This window comes from Aptenodytes patagonicus, chromosome 19 (assembly GCF_965638725.1).
Source record: "Aptenodytes patagonicus chromosome 19, bAptPat1.pri.cur, whole genome shotgun sequence".
Taxonomy (NCBI): Eukaryota; Metazoa; Chordata; class Aves; order Sphenisciformes; family Spheniscidae; genus Aptenodytes; species Aptenodytes patagonicus.
Window position 1 is genome coordinate 5,412,321 of NC_134967.1, and position 14,155 is coordinate 5,426,475.

At 41.7% G+C, this 14,155-nt stretch overlaps 1 protein-coding gene across 5 annotated transcripts in view; it reads left to right on the forward strand.

Annotated features, from left to right (window-relative positions):
* The window catches only part of RERE (arginine-glutamic acid dipeptide repeats), a 256,830-nt gene that overhangs the window by 230,683 nt on the left and 11,992 nt on the right, over positions 1-14,155 (forward strand). For all 5 annotated transcript variants that reach the window (XM_076356292.1, XM_076356295.1, XM_076356294.1 and 2 more), the window contains 5 exons: positions 6,806-6,968; positions 9,171-9,263; positions 10,050-10,249; positions 11,518-11,679; positions 13,157-13,270. In XM_076356292.1, coding sequence (XP_076212407.1) covers positions 6,806-6,968; positions 9,171-9,263; positions 10,050-10,249; positions 11,518-11,679; positions 13,157-13,270 — 732 coding nt within the window. The remainder of the gene's footprint in view (positions 1-6,805; positions 6,969-9,170; positions 9,264-10,049; positions 10,250-11,517; positions 11,680-13,156; positions 13,271-14,155) is intronic.

The window sequence follows — 14,155 nt, forward strand, 5'->3', positions numbered from 1 at the left end:
TTCCTCTGGTCTGTAGAGGACTAAACAGGGTAGCAGCGCTCATTTAGCAGAAACAATTAGAAAGCATAAAGCTGTATCTGATTGCAGGTTTTTTCCACAACAAAATGAAATCCAGAAAATGCAGATGGCGCCTCGGCTGGGTTCCCAGGAAATTCTGTGACTGTTCCTGTACTGGGGGTAAATTGACAGCATAAAAACCCAAGGAGTTAGCCTGGGTTTCTTATATACCTATCTCCTCTTCTGATTCCCACTTGGCCAGCCTGTTTTGCCAGGAGTTTCAAATAAAAAATGAAACCAGCTAGCTTACCTTGCTGTTTGCAGAACAAGGAAACAGAGTATTAAGACAGCCAATCTTGTCCTAAAATTGTAGGTAGAGTTCTTAGCAGAGACGAGGGAGAGAAGGCTGTATTGCCATCCAGAAGATAATAAATGGTAGAGGAACTGCTAGATAAAATGCCTATACTTTTAAAATATGCTAGAGAACTGAGACACCTGCAGGATATTCCTTAGAGAGCATCCCACGATTTTTAATGTGTTTTTTGTAGTGTTAATAAAATATTGCTTGGTTTTTAAAAGCCTCTCTTAAAATTTCAGTAATGTTTTAGATTATGCAGTATTCCTGTGCACCCAAGGTGGACATTAATCAGTGCTACTGAACAAGCTGCTGAGACTTATTGCTTAATTAGAGCATATGCAAACCTATTTGTCATAGTTGGCAGAGGCACGTAGACTAAGCTTAAAATTGTAAAAATGCCTAGGTTCAACTCTTCTGAGCTGCACGCAGCTGCTGTTCTTTCTCTTCCCTGCTGCATTTTTTCAATACTTTAACTTGTTCAGACCAAGACAAGGGTTCCGAATTTTCTCTATCTGGATACAGGCTCATAACAAGAAATAGCCATGCAGTGCTCTCCACTCACTCTCCCATTTCTACCTTGATGTGGTAGGCTGTGCTGTTCAGGAGGTCAGGGGATTTGTGGCATGACTCTGCCAGCCTGTGTGCGTACATTTGTGCCTCTTGTGTTAGCAACTTTTGGGCATGGAGATGCGCGTGATGGAAGGGACTGATACCTTCCATTTTGTCTCCCAGTGTAACAGTGCATGGCAATATTCTGGGTTGTTCTGTAAAGTTTCGGGAAGCGAGCTGGAGATGACAGACAGCGATACACTGGTCTGTACTGAAGGTGTGTGCTATAAGGCTCCCATTATGCAAAACTCTGCATGTGTAGTCCACTTTCTTGATATGCCCCTTGGCATGCAGGCATTTGAGCAGATGTTATAACCAAGACTGTTAAAGCCAGGGGATTCAGTCGAGGAGGGAGGCACTGGAGACACTGTTTTTACCACAGGACTTCAGTAATAGGGAGCATTAGCTAAATAGAGTTGACTTAGTAAAATCTTGATGCATTCCAGAAAGATTGTGAATTCATTAAGGCCACAGCTGGACAATCTGTTCCCCTCTGGTCTGCCATGACTAGTTTATAGCCATTGAAGAGAGTTGTCATTTACCTTTTCTGTTTAATTGCTGTAAAGCTATTCTCCTCCCCCATGGTTTGTTTGGTTTGTTTTTTTTTCCTGGCAGAGCTAGGCTCTGGGGAAATTAAACAGCAATTATTATGTTTGCTCACTCTGTTATACCATAACAGATACTTGAAGGTAAGTTGATGTGTTTGTGTGATTGGCTTCCATAGGAGCAGTGTCTGCTGCAGCAGGGCTGTCAAAACCTCTCAAATCCAGAAATGCATACACAGTGTTAATCCTTTGTTTACCTAAGGCAAGACTAAACACAAACATGGGGCACAGCTTGGAATTGTGTATTTTACATTTGAAAACTACTGATAAGAAGTGAGAAACCAGGGCATGCAGCACTTCCTGGCGCTCATGTTAGTTTGTTAAGGGTATGGAAGAGTTAGTAAGGCCTGCCCTGGTGTTTTGTGATGTGGCTTGAAGAGCTTGACTGAGCTGCAAAAACATATGGGTGAGAGCAGTGGGTGACAATGGTGGGAGAGGTAAGAGAAAGGTGCCACATGCCGAGGAAGTAATCTCCTAATAAATGCAGATGGCCTGTGCGGTGCAAGCAGGAGTGCTGGGTTAGGGAGGATGTGGGCTGTTGGGCACTTGAAGACTCTTGTCAGCTCAGCCTCCAGAGCTGAATTGCAGAGAAAGTCTCACTGCTGCATGTTCCTGCAGGAGTGGATCTGAACCATTTCTTTCTCTTTAAAAATAATCCCTAGAACAGAGCTAAAAGGAGATGAAGTGTGACTTTCTTCTATGTACCTACAACATGGGGCGAAATGGCCTTGGCAGAAGAAGGCAAGAGATTTGAGGAGTTGTGAGCTCTGGATGTATTTCAAAATTGATGAAAGCTGAACGATGGCTTTTAGTGAAGAGCATATCCCCTCTGTCTTGTGAAACTTCAGTAATGGGAAAGTAGATGTTCTCGAGGAAAGGTGGCATTAAAAGCCTGAACAATGCTTCTCATTTTGCTTTGTATGTGTTTGATGAATCGCTTGGGACAGTTAATCAGATGTTAACATAGAAAAATGGAGTTGTGTTTGCAGAAAAGAGAGGTGGCATTGTATCAAGCGGAGGTGAGGCTGTTACTATGAACGACTAAGCAGATTGGGAGAGAAAAGAATCTTCTCCCCACGCTGATGCAAAAAGCTGTTCCTTGATGGAGTTGATCTGGGAGGACGCTAATAGCATCTTCCTTGGATGGGGCACAGTACAGGAATTTGAGCTGCTCATTTGAGGGGTGGTGTTAGAGTAGACTTGTGGACCACTTTATTGGGACTTTCCTTCTAACATATTGGATTTATTGGTAAGTGATACAAGTGATACAGTTGTGTCAGCAACATCAGCTATCTGGGGGTCTGAGAGCTGAGGTGGATTTCAGGGACAGGAGGCACCTGTTAACAGTTCTGGTGAAAGAAGCAGCGACTTGGACATGGAAACCCTTCCTGCTGGACAGTTGCCTCAAAATACTGGCTATATTACCACCAAACATCTGGAACGTTATGACTGTTTTGATTCATTAGACTGGGAGCTTTGCTGAAGAATGGTTTTGCGTGTGCTATGAGGGACTGCCTCATTGAATGCTCGTGTTTCTCATTTGCATATGCATTATGGGTCATCCATGTATGTGCAGCCTTAGGAAAATTTCGCTGCTTCACGTTCGAAGCGGTGATAAGCTGGGTCATGCATCACTTAAGTTTACCATTCCATTGTGAGGCTTTGCAGTGGTTGTTAATGCCTGTTTTATTGGTGGTTCCCGAACTTGATTAAACAGGAGCATGTTATTGGGTGCAGGGAAGAGAAGAGGGTGACAGAAGCAGCTGGGTGGTGCTTACTGCAAAAGGAGACGGTCTCCTCCTAACTTCAGATGGTCTGTGCACTTCAGGCCACTAAACTGGATTAGAGAGTGATGAACAAGGTCACTATTTCAATCAGCAAGTTCAGCCCTCCCTGAACCTGGCTTGCAAGCCTTGAGTTTCTCTTCCACCATCAGTCAGAGACCTCACCGCAGGTAGTAGTTGCTTCAATGGTCTCACCCCTTCCTTAATTTATCTCTGAAGTTTAGAAATGAGGGAGATGTCACTCTTAAGTTGAACAAGTAGAATGATACAATGAAGGATGGTTCAGTCTGCTTTATCTTGTGTGATTTTTAGTGCGTATGTTGCTAGCAATACCCAGTTCCTGGCACAAAAAACTTCAAATGAGACATACAATATATTTGCAGGTGGTTGGGTTAGGACTATTCCCCTGGGTGTAGACCTGCTACCCAGAAAATCAGATTCAGAGCAGCTGCTCTCAGCCCTCCCCCAGTGAACAAGCACCAGACTGCCTCAGTTCATCATGCTGTTCGCAATTATAGTACAGAGATGTAGGATGTGTTGACTGCGAGACCTTGTGGTGAGGTGAGGTGCGATCGCCAGGAACAAAATGATCATTACAGGCCATTCATGTCAGCAGCATTTATGCTTTTCTGTTTGCTTGCAAGCAAAAACAGCAGCTAATTTGCAAGGCTGCCTTTTGTAAAAGGGCCTTTTGATCAATGCTTGCCTGTGTTAATGTTTCAGTAGGCTATTGATTTCTGCAACAGCTTTTGTTCCCTGAATTTATGTGCGATGGGATTCGGCAGCGCACACTATGCATGTTTGATTAAAGCTCATTTGACTTCACTTGCAGTGAAGCTGGAAGCTGTTTTTACTCCCTGTTTGTAGAACCAAAGCTTTCCTGACTTATTCCTTTGTGCTCAAGCTTCTGCCACCCGTGCAGTCGCCAGTGTATGCTGTTTCTAATCCTTCCAGACTCACTCCACTCCAGCATTTAACCCCTTAGGTAGACAATGTAATATTAGATAGCCAGGCAGCTAGTAAGATCTGGCATGGAATTTTTTCAGTGTCGTACATGTCTAACCTGTGTGTATGTATATAACATTAACATTCTCTGTGTATGCCTCCTCTCTGACTTTTACTTCTTCGTCTTTGTCAGAAAGTTGAGTCACTTACTGAGTCGAGTAGCTGAATTTGAAGTACAGAATATTCTCTAGTCCTTTAATATATCCAGGTTTCATAGATGGGGTAAAACTAGTTGTTGAATAAACTTCTATTTCATCTTTATCTGCATGCAGTTGTGACTGCAGTGTTGGGAGGGTCTCAGGAAGAAAAGCATTATGATCGTGAAGTTAGTATTTTTTATAAAAATACACCATTTCTTTTTTTAAAAAGTTTGATTTATGATGTAGTGCATGTGTAAGTTGTTAAACTTCCCTTGGGACCTGATGGGTTCGCGATGTGTAAATAGACTTCAACTGGGTTCCCATTTCCTATTTTATGATAGGAGGAAAACAGATTGGTTTGCACTCTGCTGTTGCCGTATGTCAGAGGACACATTAATTCACTGACATAAAGACATGGGATTTACTGGCTTGCTCCTTGGTGCTGACACCTCAGATTTGATATAAATGAATTTATAGGTAAAATGTGGCTGGTTTCATTTGCAAGAGACTTTCTACCTCTGAAAAGGATTGCATAAGCTTTTCTGCAGAGCTTCGTCTGCCTCCTGGCACATGTCATATCCTCAGTTTGCCAAACAGTTGTGCTGGGTGGACTTTGAGCCCACTTAATGGACTCAAAGTAAAGTGGTATTTCTAAAGCAAACATGCACAGCTGAACATGCAGTAACAGAGCAGGGTGCTGGGTGTCAGAACTCTGTGTTCTTCCCAGATCTGACATAGCTTGAACGCTCATCGCCAGCCTGCACCCATTCAAGTTTTAGATTCGCTTCAGGAAAGAGTTGGGGTTTTTTTTAAATTTTTTTTAGTGGGGCTTTTGTCCTTCAGAATCAACAATTGTAGGTAATGATTAATTTTGGCCACTTAATCCTTCCTCCTCCTAACCAAGTACCACTCTGAATACAGTTTGGTGTGAATATTGTTCAGGTCTGTAGTGGAGATCAGTAGCATCAATCCCAGTCTATAGCAGTGCAGAATATAAATGCATTTATTCTGTCTGTCACCAGAAATCGAAGTTACGGTTGTGTTTTTCTGGTGTTTCTGTTTTTAAGTTAGGCATTGGTAAAATTCTTAAGTGTCTTAGATGTCAGCAGCTAATGTCTAGAACAACATCATCCTTTTGTCTTTCAAGAGTTTCAGTGGTACAGATGTTAGTTATGGCTGTAATTGCTTGTTTGAGGCCCTTGGGAGAGTTTGGATTAAGGGTGTGTCTTTATTAGAGCTGACTTGAGTGATCTGCCCTGCGTATAGGCTGCAGGATTTCTCCACAGAGGAAGCAGGCTGAGGTTATGTTATTTGATCACATAAAATGCAGTTCAAAGAAACCCTTTTTGTGGGCAATTCAGGTATGTTTGTTCTGATGTTGATTTTTCAAGGGGCTGGTTAGAACTTCACCGTTTTTCTCTTGCAACTTGAAAGAAACAACACCTTTTACCTTAGAGGCAGACAAGTCGCCAGGAAATGATGGGGTTTCAAAGTAAGAGAAAAGAGATTAAAACCACATGCTGTTCTTTAGTTCGGCATTACATCCGCTAGTTTGAATGGCAGCTGCTCCAGTTTTTGAATGTAAGCCAGATTCATTATGCTGTGAAATTATCACTCGTTTCTCTAGGTGTGCTCTTTTAACTGCTTAATTAATTTAGATGTGGGCATATATATTCAAATTAAAACAACGATTTACTGTAGTAGGGTTGAGTTATGGTTATAGACTTCTCATTGAACACATTTTTATTCTAACTTTCAGCTTCTTAAACAGGAATATTTAAAAATATCTGTACGCAGAATGTAGGTTGACAAAATGGCAGTACCTGTTTGAATTGATCCTTATCTTTTCTGTAAACACCAGAGAATTCTTAGCAGTTATCAGTTATTTGTTCTGACAACTCACTGAAAGGTAGTGCCTCTCCGGATGCAGCGCCTGCTGAGCTGTGCAGAGGTGTCAACAGGATGCTGACAGCAAGGCAAGGGCACCCCCTTCCGAGTTGCTGAGACCAGCAGTGCCAGCAGCATCCAGGTGGAAGCTGGATACGTACTACCCAACCTCTTTTCTAGTGGAGGAGGAGAGGAGTGAGAAGGCGTTTCTCTACTTCTGTTCCTCCCCTGCAGAGGCAAACAAAAAATAACGAGGAGTTTTTTTCTGTCTTATCTAAAGATTTCTTTTGTCTGGCTGAAATACATCATGAAGCTTCCTACAACAATACAAGTGCACGCATACAGAGAGCTAAAAGGGAGGAAAAAAGCTGACAAGTCAAATTTGCATGCCCCTCTAACATACTCATTCTGTATTTGCAGGGAGAACTAATCACCTTCTATTACTATTGGAAGAAAACCCCTGAAGCAGCAAGTTCTCGAGCCCACCGTAGGCATCGAAGACAGGCTGTGTTTCGGAGAATTAAAACTCGAACTGCTTCCACTCCAGTCAACACTCCCTCCAGGCCCCCCTCCAGTGAATTCTGTAAGTGGAAGCTAAAAGCAACGCATTTATCTTTGTTTAGATGCAGGGAGCAACAGTAATGTAATGGTGCTGTACCTTCAAGTGAATGAAGCAAGGAAATGGGGTTCAGGCAGTTGCCCTCTCCTGTTCCTATACCATTATGCTGGAATGTGGTAGGCGTCTTTGATCACCAAGTGCTTTGTGCAGTTCTCAAACATTAAAGCACCCTGTAAGGATGGAAACATTGCCCTGGTACTGAATTTCCCTACTTCTTTTCTTGGGTTTGTGTTGTATTTTCTCCAGGCTTATTACAGCAATGGGAATTAGAAAATGCAAAAAGAAGGAAGTCCATCCCTTTGGAAGGAAGTCCCTTTCATCCTTACTTGGTGACCCATACCTTCTGCTTGATCTCAGGCTGTGTGCTGCAGCCAGCACTGTTGTATCTTAATGCATCTTGGAAGGACTTTGGCCTTGACTGAAGCAGAAGTGTCTAAACAAAGAATAATTACCCAAACCAGTGAACTGTACTGCATTGCAAAGGGTTATGATTAGTAATGTCCGTATGGATATATAAGCTTTCATCCTTATGTAAAAGGCTTATGTTACGCTGTGAGTTTTAAGTCTTTCTATAGACTAAACCCAGCACATTTCACGTGCCTTCTAAAGAAAAGGGACTATGTGGAAGGCAGAAATTGGCAGAATCTTATTACTAATATGGGGGAGGTAGAGGATGTGGTGAGCAGGCAGGACAGAGAATTCTGGAGAGGATATTAGGTAGTAAGAAAGGGCAATTAGCTTCTTGCCGAAATTGATAGGTTTTATTGCTGATTTCTGTGTGCACAAGAAGTGAGGATCTTGCCTCTACAGCTCGATCCAAGATACTCAGCACTTCAGAGTGCATGTGGCTGGAAGGACCCATCCATATGGATCCGACTGCAGGATGAGAATAAAAATTAATTTGGTAAAAGAAAGCAAGTTCTAGCCTGGTGTCAATTTTGCAGTCAGGGTTTAAACACCTGCAAGAATTAATGTGGAAACTATGGTAGTGCCCTGTGTTAATTTGAAGGGTAATGAGTTGATGGCAAACGCTAATGGCAAGTACTGTAGAATCCCTCCCTCTCTATAAGCTGCATGTGTTGCAAAATATCCTCTTGGAACCTTTAGAAAAAAACAGTATTCTTGCATCAAGGACTTCTTTTCTAATTAAAGATGTGAACAAAAGAAGCCACAGGGCTTTCTGCTTGTGACAAATTATAGAGCTGTTATGTTGTGAATTTATAGTGGTGCTAGAAAAATGCAGTACTCTCAATAAGAAAGGATTTACTCCTGAGTTGTTTTAGAAGATGAGGTAAGATACCGGTTTTGTGATGTCTGCAGATTTTCAGTGGTTTAGATGGTGCTTTTTAGCTCACAACCTTGTAATCGGCTAATTTGCTATATACTGCTTGCCACAAAGGAAAGTGACCCTTTCCGTATTCTCCACTTCTTCGAAACGTGACATTCTTGAAATGTAAGTTTGCCACAGGTTACAACTCTTACAGAGGCTTGCAGTAAGAATTGGAAAGCTGGTAGTATCCTTGTAGTACCTCTCATCCAAAAGAACCGCAACATGTTTTTCAAACGGGTACATTATATGCAACCATCGTTTCTTCCACCCACAAAATGTATCTAGCTCTTGTGTTAAATATAGCCACTGTCTAACAGAGCATAGCAGCAGTCCCCATCTGGTTTAGAAGATGAAGACTAGAAAACAAATAAAAAACAGAAAAGCCACCGCAGTATCTGTCCATGGAATCTAGTAATGTAGGATTTAGGTGTAGAATATTTGATTTTAAATTTGATCAAGTTCTAGAGATACAAACCTCCTTTCTCTTGAAAATTGTGCTTTTGGAACACAGCCTCTCTAACTAAAGCGTGAACAGTGTTTGAATGACAACTTAATTGAAAAAGTACCGTGTACTGAATAAAAAGTTCTGTGAATTGTATCACTTGGTGCATTCCTGGAATCCTCCTTTAATCTGCAGACTGATCAGGTCTGGGCTTGCTTAGTTTGCAAAATCAGAAATAATGGCCATCCAAGGCAGGGTGATTGCAGGAAGTCACAAAATTTATGCGAGAACTATTATTATTAATGGTTATTTTAGCCAAGTAGGAGGAAATAAAAACCCTGCTGAGTTTTTCTTTTCCATTTTCCTCTTTTTCCCTTGTTCTTTACTTATTCAGTGGACTTGAGCTCGGCCAGTGAAGATGACTTTGACAGCGAGGACAGTGAACAGGAACTGAAGGGCTACGCCTGTCGTCACTGCTTCACAACCAGTATGCACCTGATTCATTGCTGTATTTCTCTCCCTTCTGCTACTGCCTGTTTAATGCAGGTTCATTCAAGCAAGAGCAGTTCGTGTGCATGTACAGCTGTTCAAAAAAATGTGGGGTTGAATCAGCTAAAATATGCAGCATTCCTAGCAGAGTTAATCATGCTTTGCCGTTGCAAATTAATACTGCAGTGACAAAGGAGAATCCTGAGAGGTAGACATTTATACAGGAAGAAACTTTACATAATCCATAATCTATGTAATGCATTTGTGATACAGCAAATCAATATTGGACTGTGACTGTCAGACACAAAACTTCTTTACGCTGCACCAAATCTCTTCTGCAGCAGCCTCATTCCTGTAGGTATTCCTGAAGGTTGTCTGATATTTGGGCATATACATGGCACAGAAGTGTGAGCCCCAAAATAGGGAAGGGAAGGGAAGGGAATGAGAAGTTCATAGCTCACCTCACTTTAAGAAACCACAGCTTTGGAGAATAATAGCTGCCTGTTAGCTCCCAGGTAGAGCAGATAAGGCTTCTTTCTTTGTTTTCAAAACTGTAGTTGCTTAAATAAACAAATAGTTTGTAAACTGAATATTGAAGATGTGCACTGGAACACAGACTAAGCCTGGAACAGGACCAAGTTTTCCAGAAATTTCTCCAACTTTGTTGCCCGTAGGAAAGCAGCTACTTTTCTGGTTGTTGTGTGCTTTTTTAATAATGCAATGTGTTTGTGCTGAGTATCTGGTACATTGCGTATTTCTAAGCTGTTGCTTTTCCTGCCCCAAGCCTCCAAGGACTGGCACCACGGCGGTCGAGAGAACATTTTATTGTGCACTGATTGTCGCATTCACTTCAAAAAATACGGAGAGCTGCCACCCATTGAGAAGCCTGTAGACCCTCCACCCTTTATGTTTAAACCTGTCAAAGAGGAAGATGATGGACTTAGTGGAAAGCATAGCATGAGGACAAGGCGGAGTCGAGGCTCGGTAGGCTTAACGCTCTTGCATTGCAGCTTCTTCTGTAAAGACAAGGTGTTGTGTGGAAAAAGGTAGTCAAACTTCTAAAATGATGCTTTCTCCATCTTGCTTGTTTGCCACGGTATGTGCCTGCTGCTACATTTGTGTATGCAAGTGTGAGATTTGCTGAGGTTGAGGTTTGCTTTGGAAAAAGGAGCTGAACGGTCTCTTCTGCAAGTTCTAATCAAACTTGTTATTTCCACGTCTTCAATGACTGGCAGTGGATTGTCGTCATAAGAGGGCACTTGACCAGTGTGTCATTACAGTTTTTGTACTAGTATGTATCCTTGTTCCAGCTGGATCCTGTCAGAGGTAAGCCCTTGGGCTTATTTTAAAGGAAGAGTTTTAAAAAATTAAATGCTATTCATGTGGTCTCCTCATATTACTGGAGTTAAAATCTCTTCCCTACAGAAAACTGTAGTTTGCGCCTGTGATCAGTGTGCTCTGTCACAGAGTTTTTACTCGGGGTGGAATGCCGGGAGCATTACTCTGCGCAAGTCACTTGTGAGAACTTGACAGCAGCTCCAGTTAATTTGATGTTTGCTTTGGCTTTTGGCTGATAGAAAGCAGCAGATATATTTCTTTTCCTTGCCCTCCCCTTTCCATCTTTCTGATCATGATGATATGACCGTTGCTTCTAAATATCTTGTGAGGCTACACTGTCAGGTAAGGTTGGCTTTGTTGTTTTATGGTAGCCAGTCATCCAAAAAACTGCCACGCTGGGACAAAAACAGCATTAATTATTGAAATATACTCCACCTTGATTCCTTATTGCATAGCAGGAGCACATTGAAACAGTGGTTTTAGAAACTGGTCTTGACTGCTTGAATGCCAACAGGTAGACTTTTTTTTTTTTAATGGAACACGAGTCCCCTCCTACCGCGTGTATGCACGCTTACAAACGTGCGTGCATGTGTTTTATGAAGAAAATTTAGCATGCAGACAGCAGCAGTTTTGGAACATCGTTCTAATGTTGTCATTTCTAGCAGACACTACTAAAAAAAATAATCAGCACTTAATGTTTTTGAGTAGACAAATTAAGGATTTGCCTCCTTTTACTTTTAAGTCCAGATGAGCTTTCAAGGAAAAATTGTTACTACGTTAAATGCTCTTGTTTTTTCATTTTTCAAGCTCTTAGCAGGAGTGGTCCATCCATGCCCCTGATGTAAGACAGAAAGAAGTAAAGAGGTTGGACAAATGCTGACTTTGATACACTTTTATTTCTGTTAAACAAATAGATGTCTACACTACGTAGTGGTCGTAAAAAGCAGCCAGCCAGCCCTGATGGTAGAGCCTCACCTATTAATGAAGACATCCGTTCCAGTGGCCGCAACTCTCCTAGCGCTGCCAGCACCTCCAGTAATGACAGCAAAGCAGATTCCGTGAAGAAGTCTACCAAGGTAAAATTTTCCCATTCTTCTTTTGTGTCAGGACTGGACACCTGAAGCCTCTTCAGTCAGCTAAATGAGATGCAGATTCTAGGAGGCTGGGGAATCTCTCAGTGACCTAGAAATTTCTATTTGTGTGGATAAGCAAAAAATTTAACGGTGCATCTGACTGATGCTTTGTTTCCTGTACATAAGGATGTGTAGTGATAGAAACCATTAAAGTATCCCCACATAACCTTACTGCTCTCATGATAAATTAATCCTTCAATTTCGGATGCAAATGCAAGCATTAGGCTCATGGAAGTAATACAGATCAGAAATGCTATATTTGAGACAAGTAGACAGTTTGGGGGATTTTTTTTTTTAAGCAGTACTTAATCTTTGTTTACAAAGGAATATGAATATGTAGTAATTGAGACTACTTCTGTTACTGTTGTTCTGTATGTATATGTTCGCTTGATTTTTCAGAGCAAGCTGACAGTTTAGTCTGTTTAAATGAGTAAGTGCCTTTCCAAGAGAGTACTGAAGAAACAAAGCCAGATGAAGTGAGAAGGCTTGTTATTAAGCAGTGTAAATTGAAAAGTAGCAAGTTAAAAATAAATATTTTTATAAAAAAACAAGTCAAAACTGGAGTATGGAGCAAGTTTTCACATGATAAAACTGAGAACTTAGCAAAATTTGAAGTTAGTTTAGGTAATTATGTGATGAAAAAAGCTGTCCCAGGCTGTGAAAGAAGGTAGTAATCTTGTAATAGCTAGTCACTGTTAGCCCTATACTTGAGGGGGTATAAAAATATCCTTTGCAAAATATCAGGAGTAAAGCAAGACTTTCACGTAGTAGAAAGGCTTATTCTCTGCCTGTTTACTGCTGAAATTCTTGCTCCACCCTCTGTTAACAACTGGTGTTGGTGTCCATTAGAAGAGTATACTGGGCCAGTTGATCTGGTATGAGTTCCTGACGGACTTGATTCTGCACAGCTGAAGGTGGAAAGACAACTGCTTTGTTTAAAATATTCCTTCACTACCAAAGCTCAAGACCACACCTGCACGATGGAATGAGGAATGCTTTACACGACGTTCCTTTTTCCTGCTAGCTTGTGTCAGAAACGTGTGCTGGGTTTGTGTGCAAACTGCCCCTTGGGTTTCTGTCCACAGAAGTAAAATTGCAGTCTGTTTTGGGTTCTGTCTTAAATTTGACATCCAGAGGGAGTGGCTAGAGCATTATGTAGATGCAAGTCTTCTGGGAGCTGCTCCTGGCAGATGGCGGAATACAGCAGCAGCTCCAGAACAGATTCCCCTGCAACCTGTAACTGGACAGAGGGACAGATGTTTATTGGATTGTTGTTAAATACTCAACTTCTGATCAGTTCTCCTACTCCATAGGGACCCTTTTCGTTTATTTGTATTAATATGGTAGCACTGGCATATGCTCAATTTACTTTTGCTTTTATATCACTGGTAACTGTTGTGTTCTGCTTCATTTGTGGCAGAAGATAAAAGAAGAGGTATCTTCTCCTCTCAAGAACTCCAAGAGGCAGCGGGAAAAGGCAGCTTCTGACACAGAGGAACCTGACAGGTCCAATGCCAAAAAATCCAAAACTCAAGTGAGTCCCACAGAGGAATATTTTCTCTTAGGAGAATGGTTTGAAAGTGGGAGGGGGTGCAAACCTGGTAACAAACCAAAAACATGAGATCAATTTAAGCCACAGCAAATTGTAACTTAATCTGTGGCTGGAAAGCAACCAATTTTATAATGTGTTCCTTCTGTTGAAAAACAGAGACTGATACGGGGTAAGTCCAGAAATTTTTTTTTTGTTTTAATATCAGTATCAACCATATAGGAGTATATTTGGATTATTTTCCACCCCCTCCCTCTCAATTGTTTTTAATGGAAATTTGTTTTTTCCTCTTCTGTGGCAAGTTTAGACCACCACCACTGGAGTTCTCTCAATTTAATGGTATCAAAGCTCAATTGAAGTACTTTCAGGATGTCTTTTCAGCTCCATGTACCTGACCAGGTTCACTCTGTGCACAAGATTTGGTAATTTTGGCACTGAGCTTTCCATATTACAGAATCACAGAATGGTTGAGGTTGGAAGGGACCTGGAGGTCATCTAGTTCACCCCCTCTGCTCAAGCAGGGCCACCTAGAGCCAACTGCCTAGGACCATGTCCAGATGGCTTTTGAATATCTCCAAAGATGGAGAGTCCACAGCTTCTCTGGGCAACCTGTTCCATTGCTTCGTCGCTCTCATAGTGAAAAAGTGTTTCAATTATGTTCAGGCAGAACCTCCTGTATTTCAGTTTGTGCCCATTGCCACTGGACCCTACTAAAAAGAACCTGGCTCTATCTTTGCACCCTCCCTTTGGTATATTTGTGTTGCCTGTGCTGTTTTAAGTCCTGTGAGGTTCAAAGGGTGGTACTTGCACTTGTGTTTGCACAGCATGAGTAATAGGTTGCATCCTATGGCATGCTGGTAATGTTCTTTG